This window comes from Mustela nivalis, assembly GCF_964662115.1.
Source record: "Mustela nivalis genome assembly, chromosome: X".
NCBI classification, from domain to species: Eukaryota; Metazoa; Chordata; class Mammalia; order Carnivora; family Mustelidae; genus Mustela; species Mustela nivalis.
Window position 1 is genome coordinate 25,570,077 of NC_139040.1, and position 18,794 is coordinate 25,588,870.

General features: G+C 40.1%; 1 protein-coding gene across 7 annotated transcripts in view; it reads left to right on the top strand.

Annotated features, from left to right (window-relative positions):
- Positions 1 to 18,794, top strand: part of TENM1 (teneurin transmembrane protein 1) — an 801,322-nt gene that overhangs the window by 657,759 nt on the left and 124,769 nt on the right. For all 7 annotated transcript variants that reach the window (XM_082717245.1, XM_082717244.1, XM_082717248.1 and 4 more), the window contains 2 exons: positions 3,606 to 3,867; positions 6,128 to 6,395. In XM_082717245.1, the coding sequence (XP_082573371.1) occupies positions 3,606 to 3,867; positions 6,128 to 6,395 (530 nt within the window). The remainder of the gene's footprint in view (positions 1 to 3,605; positions 3,868 to 6,127; positions 6,396 to 18,794) is intronic.

Sequence of the window (18,794 nt, forward strand, 5' to 3'; positions counted from 1 at the left end):
TGAATATGTATGAGTGTCTACTGTATGCCAGGCACTTTCATAAGTGTTGATCTGTGTCATCATCCCAACAGCTTATGGGATAGGAAACATTATTATCATCTTCCCCATTTGGAAGATGAGAAAACATATCCAAACTAACACAGCTAATAAGGGTCAAGCCCAGAATTTGAACCCAAGTAACCTGGCTCTTACCTTCTATGATTAGCCACCTTCAACTCAGATTATGTAACAGGTGCTCAGGAAAGTTTTGAAAGAGAACTTTTTTATATTATAGTTCAGCTAGTGAGAAGCACAATAGGTGAAAGGCTGACCTTCTTAGAAGTTTCTTGAGAAGCACTAAAAGGTCTCCGGAACTTTGGAAGACTTTGGAAAATAAAATGGGGAGTTCCCTCTGATTCCCCTTAAGTCAAGAGTTATGGATTTATGGATACTGTAAGGCAGAAATAAGCATTTTGCTTTGGCCTCAATAGTCTTCCATCTACCTTAGGACTGGTCTGAGTTACTATGGATCAACAAGTGTCCAAATAAATAGGTCCTCTCTCCCTTGGGTCTTTTGTACTCACTATCATATGACTTCATAACTTGTTCTTAATGACCCATGCCAATGGAGATCATTTGTGGTGGGGGAAATCCCAAAGAATTAATGATCCTGGGAACATGCAATTTGGCATTGGAATGATTAAATGGAATTTTGGCCCCAGAGCCACATCCACCTCTGCGGCAATTGATTGAGTCAGTCTGACCATGTCTACTGTATATACCACGTAGGCTGGAAGAGGAAAAAAATCAGTCAGGTTTCTTCAGAAAAGCAGAACCTGTGTGTGTATATGTGTGTACATACATACATACAAATGTATACATAAGAGAGAGAAAAAGAGCTTTCAAGAAATTGGCTTGTGTGATTGTGAGGTTGGCAAGCTCAAACCTGTAGAGACTGGTAAACTGCAATCTCTTGGGAAGGAGTTGATACTACTACCTCAGCAGTTTTGAAACAATTCCTTCTTCCTCAGAGAAACTTCAGTTTTGCTCTTAAGGTCTTGCAACTAAATGTATGAGGCACTCCCATATTATTAAGGGTAATCTCCTTTACTTAAGATCAACTAAGTGTAGATATTAACTACATCTACAGAATGCCTCCACAGCAACACCTAGATTAGTGTCTGAATAACTGGGTACTATAGCCCTGCCACATTGACAGATAAAAGTAAACCATCACAGGAAACCTAGGGGAAGTTCCCAGAAGAATTTAAAAATCGGTACCTTCTTCTATAGATAATCAGAAGCTGGCCTACAGTTCATTTGGTCTACATGAGGATACATCTATAAATGTAATAAGGCCAAGGATCCGTTTTGGGAAGAAAGTTAACATTTGTTGAGTCCTTGACCCTTAAGCCTTTCTCTTATTTACTCATTAGCAGTAACAGCTGAGTGATAGATTATTTTAGCCCCATTTTACTAATCAGGAAACAGAAATTCATGCAAGTTAAATAACTAGCCCAAAGACACAAAGTTAAAACGGCAGAGCTGGGATTCGAACCCAGGGGTGTATGAAACCAAAACCCATTCTTTCTATAAAACAAGATGCCTGTCCTGTCTGCTTAATCTTTCTAGACATAGAGAATAATCCCCAGGTACATACGTTTTTCTTTGGATAGTGTGTGTGTGTGTGTGTGTGTGTGTGAGTGTGTGTGTGTGTGCGCGCACACACACACATTTGTTTTTGTTTTCAAATAAATAAGCACTTCAGTTTTAAAGAGGCAAGAGCCAAGGTTTGGGCAAAGCAAACTTGCCCATGGACATGGAAGTAAATCAACATAACATGTTAATTAGAGGAAAGGTCTCTTGACAAGTAGTGTAGGATTTCCCCCACCATACATGCCTTAAACTGCTTCTGTATTATCATGAATTCAGCCTCTCTGCCTTAAATCATAAGCCATTTGGGTTTTCTTTTTTTAGTTCAAACCTAGATTATTTTCTATAGCTATTGTAGTCCTTCAGACCCTCTTTTTGAAAACTGCTTTATTACTACAACCACTTGACTAAAAAAAATAGCAATAAAAAATACAGTGTTAGCCATCCTTTGTTACTGCCCATTTATCTTTATCTGGAAGATATCTGCAACAAGACATGATTGGCAATCCTATAATAAATATAATAAATGTCATATGAAGGGAATGGTGAGCTATCCATAATTAAGTCTGATTCCCTATTAGGGCATTCTATCATTGAAAAAGTGTTTTACAGAAAGATCTCTTTTAATGCAGGGAATTGCTTACATCTCTCTCCTGTGGATTTAAGTTGCTTTGAATATTAAGGAGCATCACATTGCCCTTTATCCATTTTTATGATATAATGGTAATAATTTATCATTATCTTACTTTTACATAGGATCTTAGGCTTTTTGAATGCTTTCAAATACATTATCTCCAAAACATCATTATGCTGACAAGAGAAGTAAGGTAGAATCATCTAGTGCAGAATGAACTGAAATCTAAGTCTGTTATGCTCCAACGCAAGAGTAATGTCAAGTACCACATCAAGTGATGGACAGAATTGGCTTACAGGAGAGGTAGTCTTGCTTTGTCAGAGATAGGGAAGCTGTTGTCAGCGGAGATGGATAGGGTCCATTACAGGCTGTCTTACAAAAGGAAACCAAGGGGCATTCTAGACAGACCCAGAAATCCTAAATGTAGACTTCAAGTAGAATCAGGAGGCGAAGTGGGCCGGCAGATGTGGAGGGTTCAGGCATGGTATTGTTCAAGCAAATTTCACTGAAAAGTTTCCTCTGCTGCTATCTTTCTCCGAATCCCGTCTCAAAGACACCGCCAGATTTTGACACTATGTTTGTGATTCTGAACAAGATAGTTAACCTTTTGGCTCTTTACTTTTCTTGAGTTATATTATAGTAATTTTTTTGAGGATGAATAATGTATTATATTAAAGATGCTGCTGAATGTTAAGTGGTAAGTTACAGCTTTGCAGAAATACATGCAGTGATTTTGTTTAAGATAGTATTAAAATTGATTTACAAATTCAGGGTGAACATCAACTGGTGATACGGACTTTTTCCTCAAAAGTCTACTGGATAGTGAAAAGAAGTCATCCATATATTTAGCTAGAAGGAATTTATAAAAACAGAAATATGAATGGGTGGAGTTGAGCCCCAAAGGAAAGAAAGTGCACTAAAATTACGTATTTTTTTAATTATTTTTTTAATTTATTTTTTATTTTCAGCATAAAAGTATTCATTATTTTTGCACCACACCCAGTGCTCCATGCAATCCATGCCCTCTATAATACCCACCACCTGGTACCCCGACCTCCCACCCCCCACCCCTTCAAAACCCTCAGATTGTTTTTCAGAGTCCATAGTCTCTCATGGTTCACCTCCCCTTCCAATTTCCCTCAACTCCCTTCTCCTGTCTAACTCCCCATGTCCTTCTGGACTGGAAGAGATTATGCTGAGTGAAATAAGTCAAGCAGAGAGAGTCAATTATCATATGGTTTCACTTATTTGTGGAGCATAACAAATTACGTATTTTTTAACTTGAACTTTATTTTGGTTGTTCATTTGGTTGAAACTGTCTTCTGTTTTTCCTTCTCAGCTTTGACCTTGTAGCCATTGGTGGTATTTCTGTCATCTTAATCTTTGATCGATCACCTTTCCTGTCTGAGAAGAGGACACTCTGGTTGCCTTGGAATCAGTTCATTGTGGTAGAGAAAGTAACCATGCAGAGGGTTGTATCAGATCCACCATCCTGTGACATCTCCAACTTTATCAGCCCAAACCCTATTGTGCTTCCTTCACCACTCACATCATTTGGAGGGTCCTGCCCAGAGAGGGGAACTATTGTTCCTGAGCTGCAGGTGGGTACATTGGCCTTTAGATGCATGAAATCATAGTATTAAGGAGTGGTTCATGGCGTAAAATGGCTGGATTACTTTTCCTGGTACTTCTGCCAGCCCTGTAATAGGCTGCCCTTCATTTATCAAGAGAGGCCTTCAAATATAATCTCTCTGGCACACATTTGCAAAGTGATTGGCCAGGGCTATAGGGTGCTATCTATGGCCATAGAACAAAGCAAGATGAACTAGCTGTCTTGAGAATTAAACCCCAAACCTTGACCTAATGAACACTGTGCTCTAAGAACAAAGCTAGCTAGCTAGCTCAATAGTGATAACAGTATAATCAATGAGGTGGGACAAGTTTTTGGTCCTGAAATTAAAGCTCCTTAAGAAATGTAGTTTTCTTCCATTGTCTAGTTTGTATCCATTGTCATTGTTCTCAAAAGTCATGATGATGCCTGTTGGTTAGCTGTGTTTGGTAAAGGTGGTTTTCAGTCGTATGGGTTTTGTTTAAAGCTTTGCTTTTGGGTATTCAAGCATTATGGTTAGAGGAAGATGTATTTTTGAACCTTGGTATTTTATAGTTCCTGAGAATGTTTCTTCATTGCGCCTTCAATATTTTCATTTCAATATTAAGCCATTCAAACATCTATAGTATAATTTCCTCATCATGTTGTAGAAACATTTAATGATAGTTAAATTCAGAAGCCACCAAAATGGACCCAAGTCACACAGGTCCAGAATTCAAGAGGTATAATCAAGAGGAAGTCAATGGACATTTTGAGATTGAATTTTTTTTCTTCCATCACAGCATTCCCAGCAGCTGTTAGCAATGCCCAAAGGATACCACCTGTGAAAGACTCCCCCAAAAAATAGTGCTGTGCAGGAAAAGGAGTCCAATGAGTTTCCCCTCCTGTCTTTTCCACTGGTTTTCCTTAGAAAGGAAGAAAAAACCAAGACCATACTTTATGAGTGCATTGAATGCACTCCAGTCTCTGTATATTTGTCATTAGGAAGTACAGGTCTCTTTCTGCACAGAAGTTTTCAGACTCCTCTAGGATTGCATGTTTCCATAGGGAAATGATGTACTAAGGTGGTAAGTGTCCCACTGCCCTTCACTGTTGTACTTCTGCTGCCATCTAAGAAGACAAAGCCATTGGACAGCTCGGGTATCAACGAGCTAATGTAAAGGACAGAAAATCAGGCAAAGAATGGACAAAAGCAGTTTATGTCCCCAGAAAAAGAATGACCAGAAATCCTGGACAATATGAGATACCATGTGTCTAACAACCTGTCCTACTATGTGCACTCGTTTGGAAAAGGAACAAGGTTCTGAGCTAAAAATGAGTGAGGACACAAAGTATCCACACTATTCATGTCACCTTAAAAGTATTGGATAGGCTCTTTCTTCGGCTGAGTTCTGAAAATTCAAAGTCATGGAACACAGGATTCAGTTTTAGTGACCACTTTTGGTTGTTTAACTCCATCTGTGCGAATAAACAACTAAGCAATAGCAATTAATTAAAGAAGCCAAGTGGTAGTTTCATTCTGGGACCAGCATTTAGTGTAAAATGTGCATAAGAGTTAATAGGAGTTATTTGCTTCTCAGTCACAAGTGCCAACTTGGAAAAACTTATTCCCAGCTACTGGTAGGTCGAAGCACAGAGAAATATGTAAGCAAAATTTGATTAAAAAATTGACCCTTAGGGTCATTCCAAAGGTCCAAAGAAGACAGGTTTGATGGCTTCAGTAAAGATTAATTCTAGGGAAACCATAATCTCTGTCATAAAATATCACTTTGCTGAGCCTGTTTCTGGAGTTCTTCCTCCTAGAGAGCCTGGCCTGAATCAGGATTATAGCAGTGGTTTTGTGATATATGACTTAATACACCAAACAAGATTTTCTGTATGTATATATAAGAAAAAGACCCCTCAGTGCAGCACAGAGCACTGAAATGCTTGACATTCAGCAGTGTGATCTTCTCCAACTCCTACTAAGGAATTTTTGGAACACTGTTGACAAACTAAAACTGTTCTTTTCACAGTCTTTCCTGGCAGGGAAAAAAGGAGCACAGTCCTCAGGGTTGCTTGCATGTCTTGCCCCATGTGGATTGAGTGGAAAATTCAAAACCTATGGCCACACAGCCTCCCCAAGATTCTTGCCTTGGCAACCTCAGGATCCCTTTAGCCTCTCTCCTTTGGTGTGTCTCTAAGACTAGAAAGCACGCAGTGTCCTCTACCCATGACCACTGATAGAGCTCATCTGGCTTTTTGTCTTTCAGGTTGTACAGGAGGAGATTCCCATTCCTTCCAGCTTTGTGAGGCTGAGTTACCTGAGCAGCCGCACCCCTGGGTATAAAACCCTGCTCCGGATCCTTCTGACGCATTCAACCATTCCAGTGGGAATGATAAAAGTACACCTCACGGTGGCTGTGGAAGGACGGCTCACACAGAAGTGGTTTCCTGCTGCAATTAATCTCATCTACACATTTGCTTGGAATAAGACCGACATCTATGGACAGAAGGTTTGGGGCCTGGCAGAGGCTTTGGGTATGTTGAACTAATTCTTTGTAAATAACAGCATTATGTTCACCAAACAGAAAATACTAGTTGCATATTAATTTGTATGTGGAATAATTATGTACCAGAACATTATGGTTTTCTTTTATTTAAAGGATCTAAGGCATTTTTTTCATCCAGACCACTTTCTTTGAACCTATTTAGTGTTCCCTTTTGACAGATTTTTGCTTCAAAACTAGTTTAGTTCTCCTCTCAGGATGGCTGTGTACCAGAAGCGTCACACACTATCTGACTTGTAACTGTCTCCAGAGCTGAATATTGCCTTCTAACTGTGACCTTTGGTGTGGCATTCTTTAGGCCATGTTTTGGGGTTTGACATTTAGACTGTCATTTCCACTTAGAAACTACAAAATTTTAACTTATAGGCATCTCCACTTATTATCTCTTCTGTCTAAGATAGTTAAACTCCATTAACTTGTTACTTCAATAGGCTAAATGCAAAAAAAAATCATCTCACCTTCTTAGTCCTTTTGATTTGCTGTTATTTCAAGACTTTAAAACCTAGATCTTAGAGATAGTAGGAACCTTTAGAGGTCCTTTGGGCCGATGGTTCTCAGATATTTATTTCTGTCAGATAAATGACATTTAAAAAAATTAACTGAAACAGATTTGCCAACTTTTTATTTTGCCAAGCAAGAATACCTTAAAAAGAAAGGGAAAAAAAAAACCCTACTATAATCTACTACTCGCCTACCACTACCATAATTTCATCAAGGAGAGGGATATCTTAACATCAGAAAAGAGAATACTCTGTCCTAAAAAAATGACAGTAAGCAATCTAATACTGATGCTCAGAGAGAGACAGACAGCAATGTCTTTTTTGCCCTCTCACCCTATAGAAGACAGTGAAAACTGTCTAAGGGACCTGACACGTGGAGTCACAGTTGGGAGCCATTGACTTTTGTGCCTTCAGGCAGTATTTCATGGAAACCACCCTTGGACAGATGAGAAGACTATTTTTAAAGGTCTCCAGAGGAGATGTTTTCATATCCTCCCTTGGAAGTGTCTATCATGGAATAACTCCCATATAACTGACATTTATCTTTTAGACTGTGGTGTGTCAATTTCCCCCCTGTCTTTCCAGAGAAAAACAAATAGAGGGGGAAACAAAGACTAGTGACTCTTCTTTACCCAAGAGATCCTCATATATTTAAAAAATTAACTCATCTTAGTTGGACTTTATTAGAGTGCAAGAAGCATAGAGTGGTTCAGATTTCCTCAGTTAATGAGGAGTTATTGTAAAGACATGGGAAAGTAAGAAAGAACAAGAAAAGGTATCAGCAAACTGCAGCCTTGCTGAAGATACATTGTAATTCTAGGAAGCCAGCATCTGCTCTGTCAACTTAACAACATCTCCAGTTGTCCCCTCTGCAACCAGGGTCCGCTGCCACCCTCCATGGTGACTCAGCTACACTGATGCCTGAACTCATCACTTCTCCCATACAGGCTTCTGCTCAATCCCTATTTCCATGACTGTAGTGGTTAAGAGCACAACTCTGGTGCGAGACTCCCTCTGTGGGTTCAAATCATCACTTGTCTACTTAGTAGCTATGAAACACTGGATCCATGAGTTAGTCCCCAGGTGCCACAGTTTCTCCATCTATAAAATGGGTATCATAAAGAGAATGCTGCTCATAAGTTATTATAATAGGAGGATTAAATGAGGTTAATAATGTAAAGTGCTGCATTCACAGTAAGCACTCAATAGATGTTCAGCACTGGTAGTGTTTTTGCTGTTCTGTTGGTGGCTGGAGTATTGAGATCACAAGGTATAAAGCTTGGAACCCAGGTAGGTATTTCTTGTCTCAGCTTCTTTAAGTAGGGAACTGGGTATAGCAGGCAAGCACTCAGCACTCAGTTATTCTCCATTTTCCCTTCTTGCGCCACACACACACACACACACACACACACACACACACACACACACAATCTCTTCTCTACCCTTCTCTGGGCTATGAGAGGCTGGCTTCTAGGGAACCCAATGCCTGGACTCATTCACTCTCTGGCTTCCCATTTGAAGTGGTCAAGAGGTGGCACCATCTGGAGACTGCAGGGTGGAAGGAGAAGGAGGTCAGGGTACTTCCCCCTTGCCCTGCCTCATTGCAGTTCTGGCAACAACTACATTAGAAGATGGCGGCTCCTGCCTGGTAGCCCCTCCTCCACATCCCCAGGCTCGCTGGTCTTCTGTATCATCATTCCCTCCCTTTGCCCCTGCAAACCTGGGAAGCTTCTCAGTGTTGCCAGTCCCTGAGTGGGTCACCAGCCCTTGTCGATTCCCTTCACCCTGCTCATGTTGCTGTAAAGAGCCCCTTCATCTGACTCTCTGCATGAACACTTGAATATGATGTGTGATTCCTGCAGGGACCTGGACTGTTGCACACTCAAACCTCATGTTCTCTCTGGGATACTATCCTAAGGATTTTGCTTCCCTAGGATAACCCAAAATTCCACTAACTTTTCTCCATAGGGCTTTGTTTTCTACTTTCTTATTTACCCTCCACAGAACCCCTACTGGTTCACTGAGTTTTGTTTGTTTGTTTGATTTTAGTTTTTTCTTCAGTTGTGACACGTAGCAGTTTACCCAGTACTCTCATGAAGAGCTGACCAAGACAATGTCTAGAAGCTATTTTTTGCCAGGGTTCCCATAAATGCATCTCAGCCTTACTTTTTTTTTTTTTTAGGATTTTATTTATTTATTTGACAGAGAGAGATCACAAGTAGGCAGAGAGGCAGGCAGAGAGAGAGAGAAAGGAGGAAGCAGGCTCCATGCTGAGCAGAGAGCCTGATGCAGGACTCGATCCCAGGACCCTGAGATCATGACCTGAGCCGAAGGCAGCGGCTTAACCCACTGAGCCACTCAGGCACCCCTCAACCTTACTTTTTAAAATAATGGTTTTATTGAGATATAATTCACATACCACAAAGTTCACCTGTTTAAAGTATACAAATAAGTGATTTTTAGTGTTTTCACAGTGTCATACAACTATCATCAATATCTAATTCCAGAACATTCTCAGCATTACCCCACAAAGTGGCACCCCACGCACACTAACAGTCACTGTTCACTCCTCCCTCTTCTCCAGGCCCTGACAACCGTCAGCCTCCTTTTGTCTTTATGCATCTACCTCTTTTGAATATTTCAAACAAATAGAATCATACAATATATCATCTTTCATATTTGGCTTCTATCTCTTGGCATAGTGTTTCCAAAGTTCATCCATGTCAAAGCATGTATCAGTGCTTCATTCCTTTCTGTGACTTAAGAATATTCTGTTGCATGGATACCACATTTTGTTTGTTCATTCATCAACTGATGGACATTTGGGCTGCTTTACACCTCTTAGATATCATGAGTGGTGCTGCTATGAACATTCATATGCAAGTATTTCTTTGAATATCTCTTTTCACTTCTTGGGGAAATATACCTAGGAATAGATCTGTTAGATCATATGGTAATTCTGTTTGACTTGTTGAGAAACCACCAAACTGTTTTCCATGGTGTCTGCATCATTTTATCAACCTTACTTTATGCATAAAATGTGTTCCTTCTCTTTCTTTTAAATACCTCCAGTGCTAAAGATTCTAAAATTTTCTTCCTTGTTGTAGTTAAGCACTCTTCATGACTTAGCCTCTAAGATACCCATGGATTATTGAATAAATAGCTAAAACACTAAGAAAAGCAAAGACTTTCTAGTATACGCACGAGTGATGAAGCCTCTGTTCCTACTGTTTGCCGATGGGTATTGGTTTACTTTCTATTTCTACAGTGATATTCCTGGTTAAAACTTCCTGAAGAATGGGGCGCCTCGGTGGCTCAGTGGGTTAAAGCCTCTGCCTTTGGCTCAGGCCATGATCCCAGGATCCTGGGATCAAGCCCCTCGTTGGGCTCTCTGCTCAGCGGGGAGCCTGCTTCCTCCTCTCTGCCTCTCTGCCTACTTGTGATCTCTCTGTCAAATAAATAAATAAATAATCTTAAAAAAAAAAAAACCTTCCTGAAGCATTCTAACTATAAATTCGCCTTAATTAAAATGCTAAAGTATATGTTGTTGGTTCACTTTTAAGGCTAATAACGGTAACAAAAGCAAAAGAAAATTGATGTACTCAGAAATATCCAGAGAGGAAAAAAAAAAGTGTTACTCATAATATTTTATGTGCACGTAAAGGACATAATTTTTTAGGGTAGAGAAAGAACACTGGCAAAGATCTCCAACAAATAGTCAAAATAATCTCAAGCATGTGCCTAAAATGGGTCATGGAATATTTACCTTGTAGGAAATGTCCCTGATAATCATGGTTAAAGGGATCTTTACTTACTTCCTAGTCTCCATATCCATATCCATGAAGACTAAGAGAATTTGACAATGGTAAAATTTTAGAGCAGGTGGTAGAATGAAGTGGGAGAATCTAATTCTCTGCCGATGGATTGTGAGCACCTGAAGAACACAACAGACTATAAATGTTCAGGTCATAAATGAATGAAGACAAAGGGATCAAGTATGTGGCTGCTGAGCTTGTACCTTAATGGACATGACTAAATCTGAAACATGAAGAAAATATTTAGCTGTACTCCTGCCCATATTTTATAATCGCTTAACTAATGTGAGAAGAAACAGACTACATTTTGCACCAGATATTAACAATGTTGCTATATATACGTCATTTCTCAGGTTTGCTTCAGATTCAGAAGTCCTAGTATAGTCTTTTGGCATGCAGAATAACAACCACCGCCCCCAAAGATGTTCATCCCTGATATCTGTGAATGTATTATGCTACATGGCAAAAGAGAATTAAGGTTGCAAAAGGAATTAAGGATGATCAGCTGACCTTGAGATGGGATGATTATCCTGGATTATCCAGGTGGGCCTTAAAAGTGGAAGATGGAGTCAGAAAGGGAGGTCAGAGTTATAGGAAGGTATAACCATAGAAGAAAGGCACAGCAGGGTCAGATATTGCTGGTCTTAAAGATGGGAGAAGTGAGCCAAGCAACAAGGATGCTGGTGACCTCTAGAAGTTACAGAAGGCAAGGAAATGGATTCTTCTTTAGAGCCTCTGGGAGGAATCAGCCTGCTGACACCTTGATTTTAGCACAGTGAGACCCATTTCAGACTTCTTACCTCCTTAACTGTAAGATAATAAATCTGTCTCATTTGAAGCCTCTATGTTTGTGGTAATCTGTTACAGCAGTAATAGGAGGCAAACCTTGACCTATACAGTCCCAGTTATAGCAAGGATTTGGGTTAAAACTATGGCTGGAAAGTTCTCCCACTCTTCTTTCCTTTTCAAGCCCGTTAAATATGAACCTCTGTCCCACCTATTTCTGGGCGATGGAGAAAGAGGAGATCAGCTTTAAACAAGCTGAATTTGAAGTGATGGTGAATATCTAAACTGAAAGGCCCACTTAGTTTGGAATGTAGGACTCTTGTTTCTCACGTAGCTCAGCTAGGGGTATTGGTGGCATTCTGAAAGGATAGGGTGTCTCAGAGGAAGAATAGAAGGTTGAGGGACAGCCACAGGGAGAAAGGAGTGCCTGAGATCCTACAGTATCCCACCGGTTTTTGTTTTGTTTGGTTTGGGTTTTGATTTTGGTTTGGGGTTGTTTTGTTTGCAATGCAACAGCTTTCGCAAGTAGAGGGACAATACCAGAGTAAGTAAATTACCAACAGAGATTGTGTGAACTACTTCCTTGGGAAAGTATCAATGACAACTGATAAGATTGATTAATCCAAGTACAATATTGATCAAGTAGAAGAAGAGTAAAATCACCCCCAGGGTTGCAGTACAAATACCAGAATCTCTAGTTCATCCGGCTTAAAGATTTTGTTGTCTGATACACAGATAAGACTCCACTGCTAAAAAACTCCATCTGTGCATTTGAAATAATTTGGCCCTAGTACTTGATTCTCTAGTTCTAAATAAGGTATGATGTCTGGAAATCATTGTATATTATTTAGTTTCTTTCCCAACTCTGCCTCTTGCAAAACAGTGTAAAAAAATCATTATTGTTAAGTTCACAGAGCTGTTAAAATTCTAGAGATGGCTTATTTAATTTGACAAACTGGCTTGTTCGGGGGCTCTGATCTGCATCCATTATATGAATTTTGTCAAAATAATTCCCTATGTCTGCCTGGGTCCGCATACATTATCAATATGTAATAATGCATTCTGCCCGGTCTTCATTTTAATTAAATTAAATCGCAGCGGTTTGAAGTCCTGGAAGTTCAGGAAATCAGCCATAGCCTTTAGTAGCACTGCAATAAAGAATTCTATTTTTTTCAAGGTTATTGGCAACAACAATTGCATAATTATTTAATACAGTAGTTTGGCAAGAAAGAGTGGTGTTTCAGAGAGAACTAGACTTCCTAAAGGTTCACGGTGCATAGGAGTCTGTCTAAATTGTGTTAGAGAGAAACAAGGGAACATTAATAGTAATAGGTACTAAGCTACGGTTGCTTTGTGCACACAAAACATCGCCGAGAACGATGCTTTAGTGTTCATAAATTTCCCTTCAGTAAAACCTACGCAGGCTGGGCAGCCACAAAAATCTCAGCCACTGAATATTTTAATAATAAATAGGTAGTGCTTTACAATTTGCGAAGTACTCTCACGTACATGATCTCATTTTAATCCTTATAACATTCCTGCCTTGTAGGCATAGGGCAGTGAATATGATCCTCGTTTTGCAGAGGGGGAAACTGAGGTTCAGAAAGAGCAAGTGACTTGCCTAAAGTCCTCTCCAGAGCAGGGATTCAAACTCAGATCTCCCAGTCCTGAGTTCTGCACGCGTCTCCCTGAGGCCTCCCTTCACTAAATTGACCAACCCACCTTACCGAGCACCCAATTCAACGCCCCAGTGGCTTTCTGTCAAAGAAGCTAGCAGAGATAATAATCTTTCATCATTTCGCTCCACTCATGAATTCATAATCGTTAACTGAGAGCAGGGCTGTTTTATCCATTCAGCTTTATAGGCAGAGCACCAAGGATATGAGTTTTTCAAGGACCGGTGAAAATGTTTGCAACCTGAAAAATAAGTACATTGGCACCAAAATATGAAAAGAAAACCAGAAAATCAACATTAATAAATGTTTAAATACATGTCTACAAAATGAAGCATTATGTCAGCTTGTCAATTGCTTCTCAATTTTCACACTTGCATATGAAATATGTTTAATGCAGGGTATGTGTTGTGGGTTGTATCCATTTTAATACATTTGACAAGATGTGAGATAGGACCTCCAGAAGTAAGCATGCCTGGAGCCTACCAGGATTTTTAAATGACGCTGATATCCTGGTAAGCAATGGTCCATGCCCATTTCAAACTGCTAGGCACGCCCATTAGTAGATTATGAAATCTCTCTGGTGAGTTGACCAGTAATTTTTTTTTTAGGATTTTATTTATTTATTTGACAGAGAGAGAGATCACAAGTAGACAGAGAGACAGGCAGCCAGAGAGATGGGGAAGCAGGCTCCCTGATAAGCAGAGAACTCGATGCGAGGCTCAATCCCAGGACCCAGAGTTCATGACCTGAGCCAAAGGCAGAGGCTTAATCCACTGAGCCACCCACTGTGCCACTGCTCTGACCAGTATTTTTTTCATGGAACAAAATGGAACAGAATGGAATGGCATAGAACAAAAGTGAATAGAATAGAAAATACCAGAATGTAAAGCTATTAGGAGAACGTTGTTCTAGAAAACTTGGCTTCGATTATACGCGCGCGTGTGTGTGTGTGTGTGTGTGTGTGTGTGTGTGTGTGTGTGTCTCCCCATGTATATGCTGGGTCACAAATAACTTTCAGGCATAAGAATTTGAAAGCCATTGGTAAGATGACATAGTCAAGAGACAGAATCTTTGGATGATTTTCCAAACCATAGGTCCTATTTTCCAAGGTAGCATTTATAATTGTTCTTGCCTTCTAGTCTCCTCTACCAACCCATACCAGAGCAGGATGGAGATATCTCTCCAAGATTGGGTGACCATATAATTTATTATTCAAACCAGGTACTTTTGATGCTTGGGATGCTGTTCATAATTACATCAAGACAACAACATAACTGGATGCTACTTTGGGCCAACCAGAACACAGGGTACTTTTCCTTCAAGGCTAGGCCCGGCCTCCTTCCAATCCTTATCTCTTTAACTCAGAGTAAATTAAAAAATTATTTATTTAGCACTTCTGAACCATGGGTCTTACCCTTTATAACTGTGATCTAGCATAGCGGAAAGAAGCACTTGCTGATGAGTCACTGCCATTTACTAGCCAGATGATCTTGAACTAGTCACACTAACTCTCTGATTCTCATCACATCTATCAAATGGGAGTAAATGTATCTTCTTCATAGGTTTTTGTGAGTCTTCCATTTAGGTAATATACACAAAAATGTATTTAACTATTGAGCGTTATATAAATGTAAGGTGATATTATTTTTGTGATAGTTATTAAAGGGGTTGTGGATGAAAGTTCCAAAAGATAGGTAACCCTTCAGGGTCTGGCCTCTCTCAAATGACAAATTATCCTACCCTGGGTAATATCCACTGTATCTGCAGTGCTCAGCCCATCACCTGCATGGCACATAGAGCAGCTCAGTGAAGGTTTGCTGAGTTATTAAATAACAGCCCCCTTCTTTCTATTATAACATTGTATCCCTTTTAATCAATCACATTGTTTTAAAAGATAACCAGTCTATTTTCAAGGTGACTCTATTTCCTAAAACCTCTCCCAAGAAAAATGCCTAAGTACTGCAAGAAGATAGTAATGTTTTGTTTTATTTCACACTGGGAAGAGGAAGGGTTTGTTCTTCATTGGTTTTTGATACACTCGAGAGAAACCCACCCTCTAGGCACCCTGACCTTTTTTAAATCTCCCAGAGATACCAAGCCTCAAGGCCTTGCACACATGCTGCTCTCTCTAGAATGTTCTTCCCTATACTTCGTAAGATAAACCCCCTTCTGCATAAAGAGGCTTTTCCTTGTTTCACCAATCCACCTTAAATTCTCTTGTTATACTCATTACTAATACACTTCATTTTCCCGTCATAACATTTATCACTCTGTGTGTGTGTGTGTGTGTGTGTGTGTGTGTGTGTGTGTGTGTGGTTTTTATATTTCGTCCTCCCACTAGAATGTGAGCTCCATGTGGCCGGGGGGAGAGGCATTGACAGGAGGAAGTCTTGTCTTGTTCTGTGTTCTTCATCCTCATAGTTCCAGTTCCTAATAAGAGATCCCCATTAAATATTGCACATTGGTTGAATGACTGAACAAATAAATGAACAAAGCTGGAGGCTAAAGCAGACCCCTTAGCCTTGCCTATGAAATGGAATGACATGCCCCCAAGGGAGAGGAGAGCTGTGCCCAGGTACACAGAGGCCATCACAAATGTGAGTGTGAGCCAGAACATCATCCTGCCTTGGTGGCCTCTAGGTCATCCATGTTCTGGGTTCACTACTACACAGTGAGGCTCAAACAGAGCAGCTAGGGGGAAAAAATCTCATTGTATTAGATTTCACTGTACAGGACCTCTTGTGTGGTTACTTCACTGCTGGATGCTTTTTTCTTTTCCTACTGCTACCTCACTTTTCTTCATCCTGCTACCTCACTTTTAGCACTGGCATGTCTAAACCTTATTTTTGTATACTGCTAGGGTATCAATCCCAAGAATTACCAAAACAAATCCAGTGATTCATTTAAAAAAAAATACATGATAACCAAAGAATTTTTTTTAAAGATTTATTTGTTTGTTTGTTTGTTTGTTTATTTGATGGGGGTGGGGGTCGATGTACAGCAGAGGGAGAGGGAGAGAATCTCAGAGTCCCCACTGAGGACCCTGAGATTATGACCTGAGCCAAAGTCGAGAGTCAGACACTTAACTGACTGAACCACCCAGGTGCCCTGAATAGAGTTTATTTTAGGACCACAAAGATGGTTCAACATTAGGAAGCCTATTGCTATAATTCACCAGCTTAATAGGTTAAAAAAGAAAACTATGGGAATATTTCCATAAGTGCTGAAAAGGCACTTGATAAAAATTCATCACCTAATTCTGACACTCCTGGTGAGCCAGGAATAATAGATAAATCAACAAAGCATTTCAGGCCACTGAGCAATGTGTCAAACTGAGGAGTCTCTGGGGTCATCCTATCCTATGATAAATCAACAGAGAATAGGAAAAGGTAGAAGTTCTAAGAGAGCATACCTGTTCTCAGTAGACAGCACTATATCTATATAGTCTAGTCTTAGTCTACTGTTGCCAAGGCCTTCATTTGGTTCTTTAGGTCTCTTGTCTTTGGTCGTTCTTGTTTGTTGTTGTTTTGCATTAATCTATTTGAAAAGAATGGGAAATGTTTATTCTATTTAATGATTCCTTTTGGATAAAAAAGCTTTTATTTTGTTGTTTTAATGTCATGAAATTATTTTTAGATATTCCTTGAGTTCATGAGGTAACGTGTCAGTTTCTCACACTATCAAACTACTTTTAATTATGTATTACTTTCATAAATGCAATGATTATGATGTCTGAAGCCTTATCCTGAAGCTGCTGAAAATCGTCTGCCTAATCTCGTCATATTTTGCACATTAGCTTCCTTGCATAACATCTTTACCTTGGTTGTTTATTGTCAGTCTCTTATCCCAGCCCTTATAGATGAATGTCACAGTCACTGAATTGGATGTCAGGGGCACCATGGCCCTCAGCCTTCTTGCAATCCCCACATTATACAAAACCTGCTGCTTGGAGAAGTAGAATGAGCATTCAGTTCTTTGCCCCATGTCCAGTGACTTTGGGGGAGCAAGCTACAATCTTTCTTTATAAACAGGTATAATAAATTCTTCTTCATAAGCCAGTGTTAATATTTGCAAGATGACTAACAGTCAAGTCAAAGGTGTGATCCTGTGATCAGAGGACAGAACCTTCTGCAAATGTAACAGTGCTATCTTGACCAGCAATGACTCTTGGTGAAGAAACATCCCATTAATATCTCTGTGTGGAGGTAAGGGAGAGAACACAGGAAAACAGAAATCCAGACAGAATTAAGGGTGTCTCAAGGCAGGCAGTCACATCGTTCAGAAAACGCCTTCTGCTATACTAATGGCTCTTTTCTCCCCTACCTTCCCAATATATACAGTCCAGGGACCACCCCCCCACCACCACCTATGTCGGCCCACTGCCAGACCAGTGTGTCTTCTGCAGCTCCTCTGAAATATTTACAAATGATTATTGTTTCTTCCTATCACGTTACTCAGCTGCCACAGTACCAGGCAGAGTGTAATGTCGGGCCTCAGCATTTTCGTTGCCAGCCCCGAAGAGCCCCTCTCCCCCCAATTTTTATTTATATGAAAAAGAGCAGGCATTTAGTGTGCTACAGTCTGCCTCCACGAGAGAAGTCTAGGATTGGTTGCTTCTGTATTTGCCAGTTCCCAGTGCATTTGGAGAGTAGCTCAGCTCTGTAGGGTGAAATGTCTGCCTTCTCCTAAACTGACTGCAAATTCTAGGATTATGTTAAAATGGGCTGCTGTCGGAAAGAAACCTCGCCTTATTACTCTGAGCAAGAAGCCACATGCAAAAATACCCCAACATACAGCCATTCTCATTAAAGTTAGTTGAGATTTTGGGTAAGTCTTAAGTATAAATTATAACTTTATTAGCTCATAGAGCTTTCTCCCAAGAACGTAAACCTAATAAAAATTAGAGGGAACTTATTAAGTGGCTGCCTTGTTGCTATTTGCCATGACTAGGGGAAAAAAGTAATATCATTGTGGGGTTTGCAGCCAATGCACTTTTTTGCTGTGGACGAGAGAGCAATTCCAAAAGCAGAATGAGGTGAAGAGTATATCTCATTACCATTGCATTGAGAACTCTTTAATTGATACTTTATATAAGCATTTCCTGCCACAGAGTTAGGGGGATCTTTAACTGTTACTGAGAGGGAAAAATCCGGCTCCAAACCACCACCGGAGGTCACCAGGGCACACTACTTATTTGCAAAACTGCATAATCACCTTCCGGACAAAGGATTCTAAGGGAGCTCACCAGGCTTACAATGTACAAAAAGCAGATCCTGACAATGGTAGGGAAGGAGATGATGGCTTTCAGGGAACCTGTAATTGTCGCTGTGATTATTTATTCATCAGGACTTTTAAATGTTGGCAAGAGAAGCAGAAACCGTGTTATTCAACACACCAACATGCCCCCACGTATGCTTTCTCGCCACCTGATTTTGCCAACATGAGATGCGATGCTCTCTTCGACTTTTGGGTTTAATCCCCAACCAGAATCGATCAAACACGATGTTGAGAGAATGCACTTTGGAATCACAGAGTGTTAGTGCTCAAAGGGGCACTGTACGAATTATCTAGTGCAAAAAATGTCTTTGGTCTG